This window comes from Perognathus longimembris, chromosome 8 (assembly GCF_023159225.1).
Source record: "Perognathus longimembris pacificus isolate PPM17 chromosome 8, ASM2315922v1, whole genome shotgun sequence".
Taxonomy (NCBI): Eukaryota; Metazoa; Chordata; class Mammalia; order Rodentia; family Heteromyidae; genus Perognathus; species Perognathus longimembris.
The window spans coordinates 5,477,534-5,500,441 of record NC_063168.1 but is presented as its reverse complement, the minus strand read 5'-3'; the positions used below and the strand labels follow the sequence as shown (position 1 = coordinate 5,500,441).

At 39.7% G+C, this 22,908-nt stretch overlaps 1 protein-coding gene across 47 annotated transcripts in view; it reads right to left on the bottom strand.

Moving 5' to 3' along the window:
• The window catches only part of Map4k4 (mitogen-activated protein kinase kinase kinase kinase 4), a 147,648-nt gene that overhangs the window by 22,345 nt on the left and 102,395 nt on the right, over positions 1–22,908 (bottom strand). For 9 of the 47 annotated variants that reach the window (XM_048352413.1, XM_048352414.1, XM_048352417.1 and 6 more), the window contains 8 exons: positions 22,652–22,827; positions 20,115–20,187; positions 17,886–18,096; positions 7,720–7,881; positions 5,018–5,104; positions 4,236–4,457; positions 3,198–3,359; positions 417–650 (listed from right to left, as the gene is read on the bottom strand). In XM_048352413.1, the coding sequence (XP_048208370.1) occupies positions 417–650; positions 3,198–3,359; positions 4,236–4,457; positions 5,018–5,104; positions 7,720–7,881; positions 17,886–18,096; positions 20,115–20,187; positions 22,652–22,827 (1,327 nt within the window). The remainder of the gene's footprint in view (positions 1–416; positions 651–3,197; positions 3,360–4,235; positions 4,458–5,017; positions 5,105–7,719; positions 7,882–17,885; positions 18,097–20,114; positions 20,188–22,651; positions 22,828–22,908) is intronic. The other 38 variants (XM_048352429.1, XM_048352431.1, XM_048352440.1 and 35 more) reach the window with 7 other exon arrangements.

The window sequence follows — 22,908 nt, the reverse complement described above, 5'->3', positions numbered from 1 at the left end:
AATTTTAGGAGGAAAAGAAATCACTTTCTTTGAAATTCCCATGCTAAATTTTTCCTTATAAGACCTTTGCTGAAAATTCTGATATTGGCTAATGCTCTTAATGTATAGCTTCCACAAAACTTGTAAGTTATGGTTCTATTCTTTTTAGAAGCATATTTTTTGTGGTTTTTTTTTTAAATCGTTTTGCTACCATATGTTTAAAGACAGAGTTCACAGCATCAATAAGAAATAAATTGGCCACTGGCTAAGTGTAAGTGACTACTTCTAAAAATTTCTGCCCACCGTAAAAATTCCTTTGAAATGTCACTGCCCCTTTAATTCTGGTGAAATCACCATACCCCCAATAAAAATAAATACTATTTTTAGATGAACAAAAAAAAGCAAAAGCAGCACCCATCTGTCTTTCTGCTCCTTACCCTTGGGGGCGCCTCGTCACTGTCTGATCTAGACCAAGCCTTTTGGGTGGGGTCAGGCACCTCTGACTTAGAGTCAGAGCTCTGATTGAGCACCTCACTGCGGGAAGGTGGACATGGGTCCTGAGAACGAAGATGGTGGTGTGCAAATTTGGGAGGAGAAGGGTCACTGAAGGAATGGGATCGCGAGACAGGGGAAACATTGTTCTTGAGAGATGCCAGGTGGGACCACTGTACCTTACAAGAAAACAAAACACAAAACATTCAATGCGCTCTGCATAAATACTGGCTTTTCCGGTTAATAGCAAATCCACGGTGGGAATGGCGTGGTGGAATGCAAACAGGGGTAATACAGTATTAGGCAAGTGGAGCAAGTACGTTAGTTATGCTATTGGGAACAGGTGGTCTGGTGAGCACAGTATGTAGAAAAGAGTCAATGTACATAAGGAAAATTCCTGACATCCAGAAAAACATGCAGATAGCAGTAAACGTGGAGATTTATAGACCTACTGAGAGGGGACAACGCACTCGATGCAGATCTGCACCAGAGCTAAGGAAGGTGGGCAAAACACAAGATAAAGCACTGCCAATCACGTAGGCCTACTTACCACCCTCGTACTACCTGGCACTGTGCGAGTCAGACCAAATAACAACACAGTGCACTTAACAAGCGAACACAGTCCCCCGATGCTTTGATAGAATGCAACAGTACCACTTAGAAACAAGCTAGCTTGTCAAACATACCACTCAAGTTAAATTTTTTTTTTTACAAATCTTAAGACACTGGTGACATAATATGTATGGCTAGATGTATATATCTTTACACTCATTATAAAAAAGAATTGTGATTTCTTTGAAAATATTCAGTGCCACAGAATCCCTGAACTATTAGAATATTCCTCCTATTAGTAACTTTTAAAATAATGACACTATCGTCTATTCAGTTGTTTTTACAATGGAAAAATTACCTCTGGAGTAATCTATAAAATACTCTCATTAAACTGTATCTTACTATTTTAAAATGCTTTTTCAACATCACAACTTACATAATTCTAGCTATGTCTATTACATCAATTAATTTAATGAAAACCAAAAATATCAAGTTATAATTTGTTTGATCGCCCCAGATGTAAAGATACAGAGTTAGTTCCAGGTAATTTTCTGTAATTTATACGTGAAATTCAAGTAGTCCCAGTTATTGATATAATCTCATGCTACTAATATACTTAAGGTTTTCAGAGAAAAGATAAACAAATAAAGTACTCCCTGAAATGCTAATTAAAACTGTGCTTTTAAATACAGTTCCACATAAGCAGCTCCCCCAAAGAATATTTCATAGATGTAGCAACTTCAGCATAGGAGGAAAGAAAGCATTTCCAGGTAATAAAATAATTAATCATGAAATAAAACCGTAGGTGGTTTGAGGCCAGCCCCCAGCCAGGGTAGGGAAGTCCATGAGACTCGCATCCTCAACCACAAAGTAGCAGAAATGAAGCTGTGGCTTAAGTGGGCAGAGCCCTAGCCGTGAACAACAACAACAAAAAGTTTAAGGATAGCGTCCAGGCCCCGAGTTCAAGCCCTTAGGACCCGCAATAATAGAAAAGGAAAATCTACACAGCCTAGGAACTCCTATAATCTACTGTTGGTAACCAAATAAAGACTTCCAATTTAAGTTTAGCTTCTAGAACAAAAGCTTTTTTCTTACATTCTTCAAATGTATCTTCACCAGGCTGCCTAGCTTCTGGAGAACCAGCTCCCCTGGGGCCTGACAGGCTGCTGACACCCCACCACCCACCCCATCTCTGTGATGCTGAGGATTCCTTCCACCTTTGTTTGTGAAACAAGGTTGGCTCCATATCTATCTTAGACTGGCCTGGAACTAATAACACCCTTCTTGTCTTAGCTTCCTAAGTACTGGGATAACAGCACACTAGCAGTCCTGCTCTTCTTCCTTGGTTGTTGATTTTTTTCCTGCTGCAGTTCCCCGACATCTAAGGGACGCGTTCAAATTCCCATGTGAAGAATGTGCTTTTCAGAACACTGTTGCTACTACGTCTGTCTCAAAAGCACTACTTGCTCACTTCTTGTTCACGACTTATGGGGAGAGCTCAGGATTAGTATTGGGCTCTCTCAGATCTCTGGCCTAGGTAGTTATTCTCTGCTGTCTGCTGTCTGTTTCACATAGCACAGGCTTTTCTTTTAACCCAGCACTCTAATACAACTACCTCAGATAAGGCAGAGTAGGTTTTTCCTGGTCTCCTCTGGTGAAATATTCACCTAATCCATGACATCGTGTTCAGGTTTTGAAGCCTTTGAGCATCTATGCCATTTTCCCAGAATCCCAAAAGCTGCATGAATTTTAGGATCATCTTGAGTTCACTAAGGTCCATTCAAGGTACTAGCCAGGAGCCAAGGATAGTAATACAAATTCCTCTAAAAACGTTTGGAAGCAAAAGTCCTGGTTCTCCTCTACATGTTTATCATAACAGCTCAAAAACTGTAAGAAAAAGCATTTGTTTTAGAAGACAGATGGGCTTCACCTGTGAGCTAGGGAAAGTGCAAACTTTCAAAGAATTTACTGACTCTAGACATCCTTTATGAGCTCATCAAAAATCCTTTAAAAAGAGAGAGAGATCTATTTTTATTTTCCTATGTGTATGTCCTCAGCTCTTAGTAGTTTAAAGCTACTCCTGCTCCTCTCTTTCTAACATGGTAACAAATTAAACGTGGCTTGCAAGCCACCACCCGAGTCTCCTCCGCCGCAGCGAAGCTGGCTGACGCTACCTGCGGCTCCGCGGGTCTCTGCAGGGCAGGATGCACAGACTCGGAGTTGCCATTGGAAAAAGACTCTGACCGGGAAGGCACTGCTGGCTCCAGCACTCTGCCTGTCTGCTTAGACTGGGCTTCAGGGGAGCTGTGGTTAGTTTTCCTAAATCTATCTTCCACCTGCATCAGAGAATTAGAAGACAGAACTCCATGTTAGTAGGGGAAAAGCAGATCTGCCAAAGAAACTCTGAAAGGAGAAGAACTCTAAAGAGAAGCTTTCTGATTTCTTCGGCTACCAGGAAAAAGACATAAAGCAGGGCTAGGATTTAATCAGAAAAATAGAAATATTAAGCAAGGTAGCTTCTAAAATCGCCATGTCCTAAGTTTTTTAAGACTATACAATGATAACATTAAAAAAATTAATCTGTCACAACCAACTAACCAAGAGATTAAAAATTATCAGAAATTGTTATCATCAGAAATCCAAAGCACATTTAATTCCTCTCCATTTTGAGGCATTTCCAAACAAGGGGAACGCCGGTTCCTGGACTCTGCTAGGTAGACACGGTAAACGGATGCCACCTAGAGGTCAGACTCAGTACTTCTGGAAGTATATCAGCCCCTTCTGCCTAGCATTCCAGGACAGTGCGAATTTGCCATATCCCACCGAGGCTCTGGTGAGCTAAGTGTGCCAATTGGTTCAATTACAAATTAAAGGGCCCCTTCATCCTCATACTAGTTTTGGACCAGACCACCATTCTTCTCATTCACATTTTTAATGAACGATACTGCCATATAACCATCTTTTTGCTTTAGTTTAGCTTCCAATCCTAAGATTTGTCATGTGAGATACCCTGGTAGTTTGGGGGGAGGGGGGGAATCGCTATCTAGATAGGAGATGTTTGGGCAAATTCTCGGCTAGCTAGAACTCCATGGCAGGCCGTTAGCTGACCTCTAAGACCCATTCTGACACTCATGGGCCTAAAGTGTCTAGATCACTCTTCACAGCATAGACAACCCAGGCCCGAGGTCAAAGGCAGGAAGGGAAGAAGGTACCTCTCGAGCTCTGTCAGCAGGCTCGTAGTGGGCTTTGGGCTCAGGAGCGTGATAGTTTGGCTTGCCCCTTTCCTGCTGCGGCGGCGGCGGCTGCGGCGGGTGCTGCGGGTGCGGCCTCCTGTGGTCATGCTGTAGAGACAGGAGATATGCTTGTTCTTGTTGCAACTGCCTCTGGAGCCTCTCTGCCTGCCGGTGCTCCTCCATCTCCCGCCATCGGCACTCCTTGGAGAGGGAGAGGATAACACTAAATCTCTGGGACACTGGAGAGCTCACCTCTTCTCTGGATTCATTCTTGATTTGCTTTTTTTTTTTAAAGACAGTTTTTGTTTCTTCTTGTTTTATAGCAAAACAAAATGACCGGAATTTTAAATGATGTTATTACCTGTGGAAAAATCTGACAGCTGTTGCTAACTACAATTTCACTGGACAAGGTAAGAGAGAATTAAATGAAACGTCAGATTCGATAGTGTACACGCTTCCTAAAAATCTTATGTCATAAACTAATAGCCCTTAATGCGCTGGTGTATTCTCTGAATGCCAAGTTCTGTTCAAAAGCTTGCCTATCTACCAAATAAGAACTGCTAACTTACTAATGGTAAGTAAATCAGTGCATAACAGCCGCCTTGCACTGTGCCCAAGCAGGATGAGCACCGTGATTATTTCCATCTGAGCCTGGCCACCCACAGCAAAACCAAAGTTCTAGTGATTACCACAGCTTGCTGACTCGAGGGAGGGGCAAACAAGCTCTAACGCTAGGGAACAGGACAGAGGTGGGGCGTTACCAGTAACATGGCCTGCTCCTGGAGCAGCTGCTGCTGAAGAACTTCCAAGTGCCGCTGCTCCTCTTCTAGCTGCCGCCTGATATACTCCTGTCACACAGAAATTACCCAGCAATCAATTTATCCAAAAGGAAAGCATCAGAACCACCTTCTTGGAGCACCAAGAGCCACTGCTCCAATCGCCTTTAGTGTGAACTTACTTGGTGGTGAATATCTAATCTAAAAAATAAAAAAACCCAATCTATTGGTAAGAATTCTTCTAAAAGTTTCAAATTATCCAGTAGTACTCAGAGTCCAGCATATTCCAGTAATATACATGAAGGTGTCTGAGGCACTTATTAGTACACTGCTGTCATAATCAATAGAGACTTTAAAATGAGGATGTCTTTCTCTGAGGGATGATAAGAATCCAGAAAAATTAAGTTTCATTAGAAAGGATCAAAGGGCTCTGATTAGTTAAATACACACTTATTAACTTATAATAAGCATGGATCACCAACTTCTGAAACCTAAAACCAAAACATGCTTTACATTAAAATAAAACAAACATGACTTGTGCTTCTACTCATGATTCAGAAGGCACCAGGAATCACTGCACTCTGGAAGCTGTGGTCTGGGAACGCCAGTATCAGGCAACCCCCTGCAAACAAACAGCCCCAGGGAACTCATGACGAGTGTGTATGCGCACAAGAAAGCACATGTACATGGGTGAGGCTGTAAAGATGAGGGTGACTTTTTTTCAATGAGAAGAGTTACCTCAATAATAATGAAAGTAGGTAAACACATCTGAAATATATAAAAAGCTACCCTACCTTGAGGTTGCATGCATTATCTTTTGGACAGGAAAATCTTTCAACCTCTTATTTGTCTCTCCAGTTCTTACTATATTTGTATGAGGTTCTAACATAGATAGACACGAAATAACTTTGGAGAGCAATAAACATTTTACAAGTAGAAGAATCTTCCTTCCTTTTCACAGAGAAAAAGTAACTACCTATCGGAGAAGGGGAGCAAATGAAGGGCAGGAGGAGAAACTACCCTGAAATTCAGGTTATGTTTTTATAGTGTTGGCTACTGATCAGTCCTTGTTTCAAGTCCCACACCTTGAAATGAAAATAAGCCACAGACAGGGGCTTGACATGCTTAGAAATTTGTATGGTATTAATCAAACAGTCAAAAAAGCTAATCTGCAGGGAAGTTTACACTACCAAAACCTCCTGATTTTAACTGAAACACCAGGTCCTCATCTCCCATGATCAATGGCCAGTAACTACCTTTGAGATAAATACGATCTGACACAAGGGATGATGAAAAAGACCCTGACTTCTACCTCAATTCTTGTTAAAAACAAAACAAAACAAAAAAAAAAAAATTAAACCCTAACTTGAAAAGTCATGTAAGTACACTCATATTTGTTTTCTGCCTTCAAACCACAGGAACTGGGGGAAAAATATCACATCCTAACCAAACCACAAAGGAATACAACAGATATACATTAATACACATGCTTATGCAGGACTGAGATGTGTTCTACAGCACTATTAACATGGAGAACTGCTATTCTGCATGCAATAGAATGAGGAAAGCAGGGTGATGATCATTTTAGATTTCTTTAAGTACAGACTACTTGGTTCATGAAATCTTAACGTCTGTCACTAAAACACTGAAGTATTGTCATTCCTTCCTGACACATAAAATTTTAAGAATTATCCCTAAAAGTGATTTCTTAAAAGCTGATGTTTTCTCTACTTTGTAGCCCTCAGATACAAACATAATCAGAACAATTAAAAAATAAATTCACTAAAAAAAAAAAAATCACAGTGCGGTTAGCCGGTTGACAATGTTAGGAAAATATTGAACTTATCCTATATCAATGAAGTTGTAGAACCCTGGTGAACACGCAGATCGAAGTCTCAGAAAGCCAGAGGAATGTGAGTAGTTAAATAAGTATCAAAGAACATAAGTGAAGAATTATCTCTGGAAGTTAACGTCATGGTTTGTATTTTAAACATGCATTTCCAGTTTTATTGAAATTGGTCCCCATTCATATAATTTATTTCTTTACTCAAAGCTCCAAACAGTGATCAGTTCAAAGACAAGGAAGACAAACAGGCTGGGAATAAGTTATTTTTTTTGTTTGTATAAGTGCATAAGGAAACAAAAGAAATTCATAAATAAAACTATACTTGGTGTTAATAAAATGTGCGTGCGCTCTCTCTCTCTCTCTATATATATATATGTGTGTGTGTGTACCTGAAACAATGTTTTTGGCTGAGCTAGGTAACAATGTTAATTTCTTTAAAGTTGCAAATAAATATACAGAATTGTATGCTAACACTTAGCCATCGCTGAGTGTTTGAATCATTTCTCATTAGAAATGAGACAGTAGGTATTTAATTTCCTTTTAAAAAAGAAGTTAGTCATCATCCAATGGGCCCATACTTGGGGCATATAGCATTTAAAGCCAAGCCTGAGGATACAGAATGAGAAATCTGTCACTACTATGCTATTTGGAGACTGCTGGTTTTAAGATAAGACCAAAGAGTTGTTAGTGAAGTTCTGATGTTTCACCGTTTTTAAATGTTTTAAAAGTTCTGAATGTATAAGTAAAGAATATATATGAAGTGTACTTTTTGCCTCAAATCCCCTAACTTCACAATGTAACAAACTTTACAATAAATGGTGATCCTTCTCTGTGAACTAACCTGCTCCCTTTCCACTCTCCTCTTTTCTTCTTCTGCCCGTCTCCTCTCCTCCTCTTCTTTACGCCTTCTCTCTAATTCCTCGATGCGCCTCTTTTCTTCTTGTTCTCTCCTTCGCTGTTCACGTTCTTGCTGCCTTCTAGCTTCTCGCTCTCTTCTTTGTTGCTGCATAAGTAAAAACATATAATTACTAGGGATCTCCAGCTGTGGCTCTTAGCCAGTTTGCTGACCAGTTATAGGTAGATGCTAATGAGGTATAGACCCATCACTACTGGCCAATCATTTCCACACTGTCCTTCAGCAATGTGTGTGACAGCTTTGCCATTTATACTGGTCAAAGGTGCAGCGTTTCTGTGAATCCTTTCATTTTGCTAACCATCATCCATACTACTATCTGTAACCACAGCAAATAGGTTACAGCAAAACCTTTATGTGAGGGTTAACATTAACAGAGTTCTTTCAAGAATAAAAAGACATGAGAAAAGAATGAAAGGAAATAGTAGGGAAAAAGAGGAGTTATCACACATCACATACATCTTAGCTACTCAATTATCATTTCTCTCTCAACAGCCACAGGACAATGCCGAAGCAATGACACATGGTGTGGGGTCTGAAACTGATCAGATAGTCCATGAATATGATCAGGACTGTCCAACAGAACTTCTAGGCTGGTGAGCACATTTTATCTCCGCAATGTTCTTTACTGTGGCCACTAATCACATGTTACTATTAAGCTAGTACAAAGGGAGAACTTATTTTATTCACTCAAGTCAACTTTAAAGGGCTAGTGGCTACTGTATGCTCTAGAGGATAGATGGAGTTATGAAATTTGTCACACATAGTGAACTGATAATATTATCACTAGCTGTACTACTAATACTGGCCTAGCCATAAAATATTTTGGTATAGCTATTAGTAACGTTGGACACAAATGTTTATAATGGGTAAACAAAATAAGTACTTATTACTGTTAAAGTATTTCTTGTGGGTCCTCCCTCCAACTCCCTCAAATAGTATTTTATTTCAAAGTAGACACTTGAAAATGATTCGCTGAGAAATGGAAGAAATGTCATCCATGCAGAGTAACTGCACAGACTATAATTTTGTACTGTGGTCTCACACTGAAATTCCCCATCTCTACTATCTATCACATCAAATTTTGACTCCGTTTTTGGTCTTACCCCTTCTCTTATTACCCAGATTTCATTCTTTTCCCCACTGTCTGCTCTTAAAGCATGAACTCAATTCAACTCACAAAACACACCAGCTTCACATGGGTGGAGGCAGGCCATAAAAAAGAACAAGCTCCTGCTATAGTGCTTAAAAAAGGGTAACTTTCATGGCTGAGACATCGTTATTACTTTGTAGTACTGTCTTACCATGCAGTGCATTTCCTACTGGTTGTTTTTTTTAAGTCTTATAAAAGAGAAAAATTATGGACTACATTCTGTGCTTGAAAACATTAAATGTCCAAGGTGTTCCTGCATGGCACTTCTGATTTTGTCTCTTTAGGGACAGAGGGAATGTTGGCCCAGATTTGCCCTATCTGTGTCCTGTGCCCATCAGAGAGGCTTCAGATGTAAAGATCAGGAACACCAGGTGTCCAGAAAGATAACGCCATTTCTTTTCTCTGAAGAACAAGCAAACAAAAAATCCAAACAAAACAAAACAAAATGTCCTACTGGACTTTGGTGGTTCATGCTTGTAACCCTAGCTCAAGAAGCCAAGATCTGAAAATCTCCAAAGCCAGGACTGGTGCTGTGGCTTAATGGCACTAGCACTAGCCTCGAGCAAAAGAAGCCCAGACCCTGAGTACAAGCCCCAGGACCTGCAAAAACAAAACAAAACAAACAACAACAACAAAAAACCTACAAGAAAATACATTTCTCCTATTTCAGGACTCCTTGAACAAGCTAACACAAAAACTTGAGGAAATAAACTAAAAAATCATATCCAAACTGCTTTCTGGAGTTCACCCCTTTCAAAGAAAATTCATCTAAGACCTTTTACATTTTCTATCTTTGCAAGGGCAAAGAGAGTTTACCAATATCATTCAGTAGCTGAGGACACAATCATTTTGTTTTCTTTAAATATGACTTAATTCCATTAGATATTCATGGTCAGGCATATTTTCCAAAGAAAATCACCCTTTGAACATTTGGTTGAGTAAAATATGTTAAAAAGTTTTTTTTAAAAAAAGCCATGTAGTTGAGAAGGTGAGTGATAATAAACTCTTGAGGTGTTCTTTGTAAAAGGGTGGCTTTAATCCTGAGACGTGAATTTTGCTACTGTTCTCCTGCCCTGTGAATGAAGAATAGACTACACAAAGCTGAAGCCAAGCCACAATATTTGTGGGTTCACAGGGAGAAATGACTTGCGAGAATAGACTGGGTCTTGAAAAACACAGGCAGGCATCCCATCTCTGGATGAAAGAAAATATCTGCAAGCACAACAGGGAGCCACCCAAGTGGAAATACAAACACTCTGCCTTACAGATAGCCAAACAAAAAGAAAATGAAAGTGTCTGAACCTTTAAAAGAGTGTCTATCTCTTTAAAAGAGAAATCAGGTTCCAAAGTTAATCAGATTAAAGTGATGAGGCCATGAGCGGTATAGAGTCTGTAAGTACATTGGATTTTAAAATACACTAGATATTAAAATGTTCCTATACATAAAGTAGGTACTAAGGCAGCATGTGCATATGCTTTATGAATTTGGAAACATTTCCACGTACCAGGGAAGCCTGGGAGGAGCAATGAAGTGAGTCCAGAAACCAGGTCAAGACTTCACTGTGCTTTGCTAGCATAAGCCACTTAATCTCCCTTGGCCTCTGATTCCTCACTTGTCCAGACAGAAGTGTGTATAGTGAAGTGTGGAAAGAGTGGGAATCCCATGCTAGAAATCATCATAATGAGGAGAGAGTACAAAAGCATATTCTTTGGGAGAAGTAAAAAAATTGGTATTTAATACTTCTCCTAAAGGCTGGGAATGTGGCCTGTTGGTAAAGTGCTCGCCTCGCGTACATAGAGCCCTGAGTTTGATTCCTCAGCACCACATACACAGAAAAAGCCAGAAGTGGCGCTGTGGCTCAAGTGGTAGAGTGCTCGCCTTGAGCAAAAAGAAGCCAGGGACAGTGCTCAGGCCCTGAGTTCAAGGCCCAGGTCTGGCAAAAAAAAAAAAAAAAAAGAACCAAAAAAACCTTCTCCTAAGTGAATGGTAAAGAATCACTCCTCTTGAAAAAGTGTGGGCTTTACCCTTCCTTGCTCATCACGCTGGGGTATGTGCTTCCACACGCTGAGATAAACAGAGCAAGAGGAGGTTAACGGAGAACTGAAATGGTGTGTCTACATTATGGTCTAAAAGTGACAAGGACAATCCATGAGTACAGGATCAAAACAAAACTTTTATTTTTAGCTCATATTTTTACAACTTCTATTTTAATTATAAAATATAGCGGAGTTCGGCTCCATCAGACATACATGTCCAATTATTTGCCTTCCTTTGTTTTACAGGAGGGTATATGATCCAAAACCCTTTGAGGAATGTCACAAACAAGCTGTTTTATTCCCCTACCTTTCAATTCCAACTCCCCTAACGTGAGAATTTTGAAAGCTCTCATTTATCTGTTTCTACTCTAGTCTTGCCAATTTCTGGTAAAATTAAAAACCACATGCATGGCTTATCAATGTGGGAGAAAATTGCCTTTGAGTTTTTTATATAAGGGTTCATTTTTTTTCCTGTTTAACTGGCTTTCTTTGGCCTATCACAATATTATAATGCTTGTTGCACTACTATGCAACTTCTTTTGGAATTGTCACAGAAACTGTTATTCTTGAGAATCAACACTGTTGCAGCCCTCTTTCTGTATACTCATCTATTCATTGTTCCCTAGCAATTCTCTTTCTCTGTCTATCATCTTGCTGGGAATCCTTGGGGACTCCATAGAATCGCATTTCTTGAAACCCTTGAGATTTTCTTCCATATTTTACTGTGAGCTATCTTCCAGAAGCTTTGTGAAAGAGACTGGAAACTGCATGGCTCAAAATCTTTATTCTTATGCTATATAGGCATTTTTAAATGAGGAGTTGTTTTTCCCTCAATGGAATTTCCAGTCCAATTCTCAATACTTAGCATAGGAACATTCATTCTATACCCTCTACCCGCTCCCATACTGTAGCTTAAAAGGTCCTTTTTTCATTATCAATATATAAAATTTTAAGATGATGTATTTTCCTTCACATGGGCCTTTTTTCATTCATGTGCTCTGTACTCCTTGACCCTTTCAATCCAGATACCTAGAAATTAGTTCAGGGAACTAATTTCCTATTATTTTCTCCCCAACACAGTCACAAGAGTAGCAGAGTGGCACAGTAGAAGTGTGTTAGGCTCATATTCACTCCCTAGAATGTCTACTGAATATATCTATATTATATATGGTGTTACATCATCATCAATTTATCTCTTCCTACATATACACTTTTCTGGGAGTTCTGTTCTTATTAGAATTATTCCTTCAATATTCTTATTTAATGAACATATCTTATCTAAGCATATTTTGTGTAAGTGCATATACATATTTGTGACATATTTCTTCAACATGTTCCCTTGTCTCTCTTCTTCAAGCTCCTTTTTTTGTTGAGGTGGTAGTGGTGCTGGAGATGGAACCCAGGTCCATGCACTGTAAGGCACATGATCTGCTTCTGGAACTACATTCCCAACTCCCCTAATTTCCCTTTTCAAAAAATTTGGTTTGAGGGGCTGGGGATATGGCCTAGTGGCAAGAGTGCTTGCCTCGTATACATGAAGCCCTGGGTTCAATTCCCCAGCACCACATATACAGAAAACGGCCAGAAGTGGCGCTGTGGCTCAAGTGGCAGAGTGCTAGCCTTGAGCAAAAAGAAGCCAGGGACAGTGCCCAGGCCCTGAGTCCAAGCCCCAGGACTGGCAAAAAGAAAACAAAAACAAAAACAAAAAACAACAACAAAATTTGGTTTGAAATTTTCCACACTTTTCAGAATCTACAACTGTATCTTGCTTCATTTAAGATATGAAAAAGAAACTATAAAGCCTATAAAGACGGACAACAATATTCTGGGGATCCTCCCGATACTCTACTGAGATGGGGAAAGGATGTAGGAAAAAAAAAAAAAACTCGTGATATTTGTAATAAGCATGGCTGTCGAACACCGTGGGAGCTAAAGGAGATCAACATAGTTGTAGTCACACTGACTTACATTAATATTTTCACTAAATGCCCTTCATTTCCATACACTTTTTCCTCTGCATACTCAGTGGTACCTGACTTCTCCATGTAGAAGCTTTATTACTCACTTTCCCCAAGTAGTAATATACAGCTCGTAATAATGAGGGGCATGCATTCTCTCACTGCTGTGCTCTCTCGCTATTCTGCCCCCTAACAAGTCTTAATGTAATTAGTTCCATCTATTTAGTCATTTCAGACTCTCAGGATTTTCAATAAGAATCAGATTTTCTTGTATGTCTGTCTATCTATTCCCACACTACATTCTCCTTCCTTCCCCTCCTGCCAGTCCTGGGGCTTGAATTCGGGGCCCAGGCCTTGTCCCTGAGCTCCTTTTTTGCACAAGGCTAGCACTCTACCACTTGACTTCTGGCTTTTTTTGTTTCTGTGGCACTGAGGAATTGAACCCTGGGCTTCATGCGTGATACGCCAGCACTCTACCACTGAGCCACATCCCTAGTCTCTCCTTTCTTCTTATCCCTGAGGTCATCTGATGACATACATACTATCCACATTTGTAATTTTTTAATATACAAGTTCTGATGACACAATAGTAGAGAAACTACTGACCTATCCCCAAAGACAACTCTTTTGCAGCTTCAGACAACAGGTAACATTAACTCTTTATAAAATGTACTATCAATACAAATAACCACTAGACTGGATGCAAGAGAATATATAAGAATTTACAAGACATACTTATAAAAACAAGGCAACAAGAGATATTTATAAACAAGGCAGCCAACTCTCTGCAAAATAACTAAGCCACTGCTTACTGGACAGAAAGCAAGGCTTTGCTCTAGGGGCATTGGCAGCCAGGTCCCTATGATCACTGCATCTATTAAAGTTGGAACTGTGAAAAAGGTAGCCCTGTGCCAACATGTAGATGCTAATGATCTGTAAAACAAAGGCCTTTTTGTAAGCAATGAAAAGGTGAGGAAATGGTTCTTAGTTCTTTAAAATGCACACAAATACTGCTAGGATGTCTTTAGGGTAAAGGAACACAATGGCCTTTCCTTCTAAGGTCTCAGGGCAAAGAAATACAACAAATATATGATGATTTCTTCATTTTTTGCTGAGAAACTTCTATGTTTTCTTGTGCTGGTTGAACACTAATACTAATCCCATTTCACACCAAAAACATTTTTCTCTTGCTTTCCTTTGCTTTAAGTTTCTTCTACTTTCACCCACCCTTCCAAACTGCAACTTCAGATTTTATAGAAATGAATGTAACCATGTATCTTCTTTTTTTTAATTATTATTATTATTATTATTTTTTTTTTTTTGCCAGTCCTGGGCCTTGGACTCAGGGCCTGAGCACTGTCCCTGGCTTCTTTTTGCTCAAGGCTAGCACTCTGCCACTTGAGCCACAGCGCCACTTCTGGCAGTTTTCTGTATATGTGGTGCTGGGGAATCGAACCCAGGGCTTCATGTATTAGAGGCAAGCACTCTTGCCACTAGGCCATATTCCCAGCCCCACCATGTATCTTCTTGATGAAAACAAAGCAAATACTATATAGACCATTTCCCCTGAACCTGAAGAAAGTAGATTACCCAGTCACAAAGCAATCACTGAGACTCCATGGCAAAACAATTTGAAAGGAAAGATCATAAAAAACTAGAAATTATTTCTTAAATACCCATAGAAAGACGGTGAGATAAGGAAAATCTCAGAACAATAGTGTTCAGGAAAAAGTGGCCAAGGGTTTAAGAAAAAAATCCTCACTTGATTTCCATGGTAAATATCTAAAGACTTCAGGGTATATCCCGGTCTCCAACTCATAAGAGTAAGTCTGGAAAAAACCAGGGACTTTTTTTTTAAATAAAAAAAAGTTCTGGAAACATCGAAAGTTAAGATTTTGGTGCTTCTCTATACTAAAAGTATTATATACAGTTTGAAAAATCAATTAAAAATGGGCTGATATTATGATGGCACCAGACATATTTAAAGCAAATATTTCCTACGAAATTTTCTTTTTCTCACCAGTTAATGAGGTCAAACTGAAGACATAGAGACCAGAGGATAGGAAATTTAATTTAAAATGTAGTAGGTTAAAAAATCATACCCCAAATAAGGTGACTAATGTAAGCTTAGCATAGATTAACTTATCTTGTAAATTGGGGTTTTTCAAAGATATCATTTGAACTTTTTTGTTAAGTTAAGACAAAAACAAAGAATGAGAACAATCAAGCTCCCTAAATGCGTGGATGTCATAAGGTTATGAGGAAATATAATGGATCCAACTGAATCAATTGATTCAATGAAAACAAAATATGTACAGGCGTGCGTAGAGAAGAAAAAAACCACTAGGATAGAACAGCAATTAATATATTTCATTTATGCTGAAAAACAAACGACTGAATACAAGCAAAAGTTAGTATGTAATTCTTATGAAAAAAATGTTAGCAAGAGACGAAGTTCTCTGTGAGCTGAAGGCAGGATGATCCAAGCACAAAAAGTGCTATCAGAACCTTCAGCATGCATGGAATCTTCAGCATGCAGTTCTGGATGTGGGTAGTATAGAGTGGAAGCTGACATAACATAAGGGTGCCCAAGAGAATACTCGGAGAGCCGTGAGGGACAGGGGAGGCCCATACATAGCAGGACTTCGGGTATGAAACTGCTTTTTGTAAGATGATTCTCTGGAATCATTAAAAGCCAACAAAGAAAAGAGAAAACATAAACATCATTTTCAACACTAGATAACAGACTTCATATGCTTTCAAGGGTTTCCTAAAGATACACAAGTTAACCAAGAAACCAAGGATGAGGAAAACGAGGAAAGAAAGAGACACCAGCAGCAGGTCTCCAAAAGGAGAAAAAAGGGTGGTGATGGGGTAATGAAACAGCTAGAAGAAGGGCCCTTGAGAGGTGAAGAGAAATGCTCAGGTGGGAGGAGGAGACAGCACCACCTTGGGGCTTGGCAACTGCAAAGAGGTGTGCTTTCTCTTATCCTCCCACTTTTTGAACATTTGTGTTTGCCAGTCTCCTACAGAAAGCTGTTATCTCCTTTTAGTTTTAATTATCACTTATCTTCTGAGTAAGGCAGACTATCTTTACTCTGTTCACAAAACAAGAAATTGCTATTCCCCAAACAGTCTGAATCCTTAATGCCAATAAAGGGCTACAAAGTATTTATGGTTCAAAGACCCAAATTACCTTTCTGGGACCTAGAGTGCAAACAACACTTAATTACCCAGACTAATAAAAAAGAATAAGATTACCCAGAATCCAAACCAATAATATGCATGTGAACATTTCCCATTTCAGCTCTATTGTTAGCTCTATCATTAAGAAAAAAGTGCAATTTGAACTTACACAAAGATTCTGAATTAATGGACTAAATGAAACAGTTAAGGTACAAAATTCTTGTTTATTTTTGCAGTTATGCCTAGCTCACTAGATATCTATCTAATAAAAACCAAAATAACTTTAAAACTCCAATCCTTCATCTTAAACCACAGCTCTCATCACCTTGCAATCCTCAGTGCCTACCTCGCACAGAGGTTGGATAACAAATACTTACCTCACTATCAACAACTTGAAAGCCAGTTCCACAACCTGGGATACAATGCTCTTACTAACCAGAATAGCCTGGTACTTCCAAACTACAAAACAACAAATAATCTGCCTTTTGGAGCAATGACTGCCAGAGGCAACCTCCACTGTCCAACCCCACGCAACCTAGGATCAGAAACAGCAGTGGAGAAAATTACAGAAAGAAGAAATAGCCAGAGCCTCCCCTTCTAATATAGTGAACTCAGTGGTCAATAAGCAACTAACCAATTCAAAGAAGACTGAGAAAAATCTTAACAAATATGTTGCAAAGGATTAGCAAATAAACTAAAAGCAGTAATACAAACACCAAACTGTCCCTGCTACAGTGGAATGTATAGCTAAGTTTTCTTCTTAAATCCCTGGCTAAATATTTCCAACTCCTTTACTTAAGACATGAACTCATTTTCGAAGCAATGGACAAGTTGTACAGCTTTCAGAATCCAGGCTACAAACATGCAAAATGAAACAATGAAACAAAGACTCCAGTGGAGTAGCATAGGTAATAGTATATGTTACTAAACTGAACCCTACTGGAAAATAACAATATAGGGCTTAATTATTGGTGGTTCATTTTGTAGAAGACAAAGACAAAACAGCATGATGTGATGTGTGAATTACATGGAAATTTAAATGATTCTGAATAAGAAACTTGGGAATGTGAAACATACAGCAAAATGTCACCAAGGGAAAAAAAAGTCTTTTGACTTCCAAGTGAAACATAGGTAATAATGTATTTCCATGAATTAAAAATGAAAAGGCTGTAGGTAACCATATTGCCAACATTGCCAATATTAATGAGTTAAATGTGCTGGTGGCACAAAAATATACTTCCACACCACAAGGCATAACCACTCGCATATTAAAATTCTGCTTTCAGGATCCCTTATAATATAGCTCAAGTTAAGGCATGCAGAGAAAGATGTTTTTCGTATGAAAATGTCTAAAGTTTCAGAAAAATATGGCCATTTAACTGGGACCCACAGGCCAACAGTATAAAAGAAATCAGGTCAAGTCTGAGCAAGCCAACTTAACCACAATGGAAACACTTCACAAAGCTGGTCCGACGCCATCTCTGAGACACTGGAGCTTTGCACCTCACAATGTGCCAGTGCGTTCCTTTTTGGTACGTCTTGCACATTTTTTACAAGGAAGGAAAATATTTCTAAGGCCTTAAGGAATGTGAAGGTCTGCCAGTCTAAAGCACAAACTTTCCTTCAGAAATTCTTTGAATAGCTTTACCAGAGGATAGATATTACTTCGGAGGGCTACAAAGAATATTCCTTTGACTGTCTGGATATCAAGCGAATAAAAACACGAGAGAAGGCCAAGGTGGACTTTCCCTTTTCTCTACCTCTTCCAGCCGCCGCCTCTGCTCTTTCTGCTGCTCGATCCGTTTCTGCCTCTCTGCCAGCAGCTGTCTCTTGTACTCTTCCTGCTCCCGGAGCTGTTGCTCCTGTAGTAGCTGCTGTCTCCGCAGAGCCTCGGAGCGTTCCTTGTTCTCCTGCTGCAGCCTCAGGAAATCCCGGCGCAAAGTAGACTCTCCAGGCACATTAACGATGGAACTGCAGGAAGAAAATTGTGCACATCACCCTGATCTGTCTGAAGGCAGCAAGCACTAGTGTCCTATTTACCTGTATTATTTTCACATACTCCCCGTAACTGAATCCACCAGTCCAACCAACGTATCTGCCAGAAGACCGACATCTACAACTCAATGGCCCCCTATCTTCCTTCAGTCACATTCAATCACATCTTACAATGCTGTTCTACATGTGTGCTTGCAAGGGATTCTGACATCAATTCAAATAAGGTAAAATGAAAGGCTGAAGTCACTTTCTTTCATTTCACCTGTCTCCATTCAACTCCCTCATTTCCTTCCCATCACTGCACATATATCAGAGCGTTCTTCAGTACTTACCATTCCTTCATCTTCATCTGGGCAAATGCCAGGTCCCACAAGGAATTCCCTTCCACTTTCTTTATGGCCAAGGTAAGCAACTGAGCCGGAATGGGTTTCATGGACTAGCCATTGCACAAATAAGCTAGCCAGCACTGTTTCCTGGCCCTGCGTTGCTGATCCAGAATAGCATGGCAAACAAGCTCCTTAAACCACCTTTCATTCAATTATGCCCTTATCCAAAAGCAGTTACACTGCTCATGAAATGTTTCAATTTGTCAAACAGAAAGTTTAGTTAAAAATGAGTACACTGTGGGATGGGAATATGGCCTAGTGGCAAGAGTGCTTGCCTTGTATACATGAAGCCCAGGGTTCGATTCCCCAGCACCACATATATAGAAAATGGTCAGAGGTGGCGCTGTGGCTCAAGTGGCAGAGTGCTAGCCTTGAGCAAAAAGAAGCCAGGGACAGTGCTCAGGCCCTTAGTCCAAGGCCCAGGACTGCCCCCCCCCCCCAAATGAGTACATTGATGTTATTTTCAACATACTATGTGAAATTATTTTTTTTTCTTCTGCCCCTGTTGTCACTGTATTTGATTCTGGTACCCTGGGTATTTTATATATGTCTGTCTGAATTAGGGAAGGGAAGGGGAACATTAAAGTGGTGAAACAAAGGGTAAAGGGCAAACCAATGCAAGAGAATACTTACAAGATAATATGTTGTAAACTAACTGTAAAACTCCAGGAGAAGGGACTGGGGAGGAGGGAAGGTGGGAGAAAAATGGAGGAAGGGGTAACAAGTTGGCTAATAAATGTAATCATACCCTAACGTATGTAACTATAACCCCTCTATACTTCACCTGGCAATAAAAAATAAAAATAAAATAAAGAATAAAAGAGGAGATGGCAGACTTAATTCAAATCTTCTCCTACATTAGGAGGAAAATGCATTATGGGGTGTGTTTAAAAAAATGCTTTTTGTCTCCCTTCAAACTCCCATCTTCTGGAACACAGCGCCCAGAAATCTTCCAAAATGCCCTCCCTCTCCTCCTTTTCTTCCGTTACTCAGTCATGGGTAATAGCAACCCAAATGTCAGGCAAACCCATCACTAAAATCCAAACATGCTTGAACTTCTGAGTAATATGATGAGGAGGGTCATTCTACCAGTTTCAACTCCTCAACCATCTGTGTGGATGGCTACCCTTTGGGTATCCAGAGAAACAAAAACATAGACCATAAAATGGTCAAAGACAGAACACAACCTAATACAGAATATCCAATACTGGTAACTCTACTTATGGGAAGATAAAAAAACAAAACTGAAATGGAACAAGTGCTTTGGGGGACTGCGGAGTCTGTTGATGTGGGCCTGGTGGCCCACAAGCAGAGTGATTCTGTACTTCTCTGTGTAAGACTGTACTATTCAGTGCAGCCTTTTGGAGCAATGACTGCCAGAGGCCATCTCCTCTGTCCAACCCCAAACAACCCCACACATGTAACCCTCAGTTTTCTGACAGGTGTGGGGTGGGGATATTCTCGCAGAAGAGAGAAGAATGGGAGATAATAAAGCATTTTCAAGGCAACTTTAGGTTCTTTCTTATTACCCAGGAGCCTTACAAATCCTGGCATGGGGATGAAGCTCTTCTCTTCCTAAAGCAGGATGCTCCAGTGTTTTGTCCTTACCTTGGCTCTCCTTCCTGTTCAGGTACTTCCTCCTCCTCTTCCTCACTGCCACTGTACTCATACTCCGTTTCATCTATAAAGTCAAGAAAGAAAGAAAGAAACGGGACAGTTCACAATCCTGACATGTGTCTGCACAGGCAAGTATTTCCAAGAGCACGAGTGGGAGAAAATACTTCTCTTTGTGGAAATTGTACGTTGTACGAAGGATTTGGAGCAGAATAAATGAAACGCCGAATTCCCTTATTTAGCAGTACAAATAGTAGCAATTATATAGACCAGCCACTACTCTCCATGGAAGAGTCAATTCCACTGCTGAAATAAAGTCCTTTACGACAGGCTTTTTGTGTGAGGCTCTACAATGGCACACATGGGAGAGTGACCCAAGAACATTAGCAAATTCATGGAAGTCTATCCTGATACCAAACTACGAGACAGACAGGAGAGGATAACAGCTAACCAAAGCAATCAGGAGAAACTGTATGAAGGTCTACTGAGAATCAGTGGCAGAAAAGTCTACTGGATGGACAGAAAGTATAATAATAAGCAGTCCTACAGTAAAACAATGGGACAAAAGTTGCTCCACTTAGACTTGAAGCAAAAATCTCAACATGGATAACTCATTTTCACTTCACCAGTTCTTATCTTGTTTTTCTGGAGCAACAGGCCACTTTATAGTTTCCTTCACAATGTCAGTATCTACCTTTTGTGAAGAATTCCACCCAGACCCAGAATCAGAACCACAGACTAAATAGATTTTATTTTTTGTCAGTCATGGGGCTTGAACTCAAGGTGGGGACACTGTCCCTGAGCAAGTTTTGCTCAAGGCTAGTGCTCTACCACTTCGAGCCACGGCTCTACAACTGGTTTTTGAGTGGTTAGTTGGCGATAAAGAGTCTCAACAGGGACTTTTTTGCCCAGGCTGGCTTCAAACCACAATCCTCAGATCTCAGCCTCCTTAGTATTTAACAGTACAGGAGTGAGCCACTGCAAACAGCCTTTTTTAAAAAAAAAGAAAAAAAAAGAAAAAACAAACAAACAAAAGACTACAAAGAAGAAAATACATTTCTCTTTTTTTGTCAGAGATACTTATGAATAAAATCATTTTTCTGTAAGAAAAATAGACTTAAGGACGTAAAATACAGCTCAAGCCAAATTCATCAGTCCATATACAAAAAACATCAGGTCTTCTTTATGTTAGAAAATCAAAGTTGTATAGTTTTACTAAGTATATGCATACAGCCAAGGGAAAGTCCAACCTACACAGCTGACACAGTCTTTAAAAGAGGAACTCTTATTTCTAAAATGTGGAACTATAAATTAATTATTAACAAGAAGCAGCTGAGAGTCTGTGGAAGGTGAATGTGGAGAGAACGTTCAGTTGCTACGGCTTGAGGATGAGAAAGAAACCAAGGCACCTTTGTGTCAGGTGACCGGCCGTTCCATCGGCCCACTGTGGACAATAGGAATGCATGAGATGATAGAGTCTGGAGCTAATAAACACCTGGCGCACAGCCAGGTAATGGGGAAAATGTCCAAACTGTAGGTAAGGTTTTCCAAAAATTAGACTACTATGGCAACCAAAAGTTAAGGAAAGTTTATTTCAACCTTTAATTAACTTAATTTTGTTACAATCATGCAGCTTAATACATAAAGCTCAATTATTTTGGTCACCAATGATAACTTAACTTGAATATCTAACTTGTATAGAACTCAAACTAACCCACAAAAAAATCCATGACAAGTCTCCAGAGTAATTCTCAGACACATATTCGTATTCTGTCTCTCTCTCTCAGGGTTAAATATGACAGTGGGGGTTGGAGGAAGAGGCTTGTATACGAGGCAAGTGTTCCATCACTGAGCTACACCCCACACACCCTTACTGCCTGGACTGGTTTCTTCTCTGTGTATCTTCTTTGGCCTTGAAATTTGAATGTCAAAATAAATTCATGAATAGGGTGATAGCCATCCAAATGTTACTGCAAAGTTATTCTAAAATCAGTATGGGGCAGTGGCTTCAGAAGGTGAATTGGTGAACTTAGTGATGAAGAACATAATGCTCCTCAAGGCACTCAAGTAGACGAGCAGAGTATGTAAAAATATAACACAAAGGAGCTGGGACAAATAGAATCTCTTAGTAACTAGCACAACAGCTTACTTGGTGTTGCACATTAATAAGAGAAGTATTCCTGGCACTCCGTAAACAATGACTAAGCTCACCACCTGGAGCAGAGTAAAGCTGTAAGATCTCGAGTCGCTAAGCAGAATAAGAAGGTAGCATAGAATCATGATAAACGCTGAGTAAAGAAAACCATGAAATCAACAAAAATGAATTCAAAGGAGTGGCACCAAAAAATGTGCAGAGAAGAAAATCATCCCGTCATGCTGAACTACCTACTGGATTGGACAGAGACAAAACATCTGAGCATTGGTCAAATGAGTACAATTCTCACAGTTGGGAAAGGACTGACCTATATATAGGCAACAGCCTATATACAGAGGGCGAAAATAAAATAACTTTTTAAAACAAGCATTTATACCTTTCTCCCCTCTCTTCTTTCTGGTCCGGTCTATATGATCCTTAAGCTGGATTCTAACTTGCCTTTCATTAGGCTGATCCCTTATAAAAGGATGTTTCAAAAGCTGCTCTGTAGACGGCCGTTGCATGTAATTCTTCACCAGGCATCCTTCTATAAAACTAAAAAATTTCTTTGACCTGTAAGAGGAATTAAAAAATGCTATTAAATTTCTACCACAAAGGGCAAAGATCCATAAGACTAGTAACTTATAAGCTTGA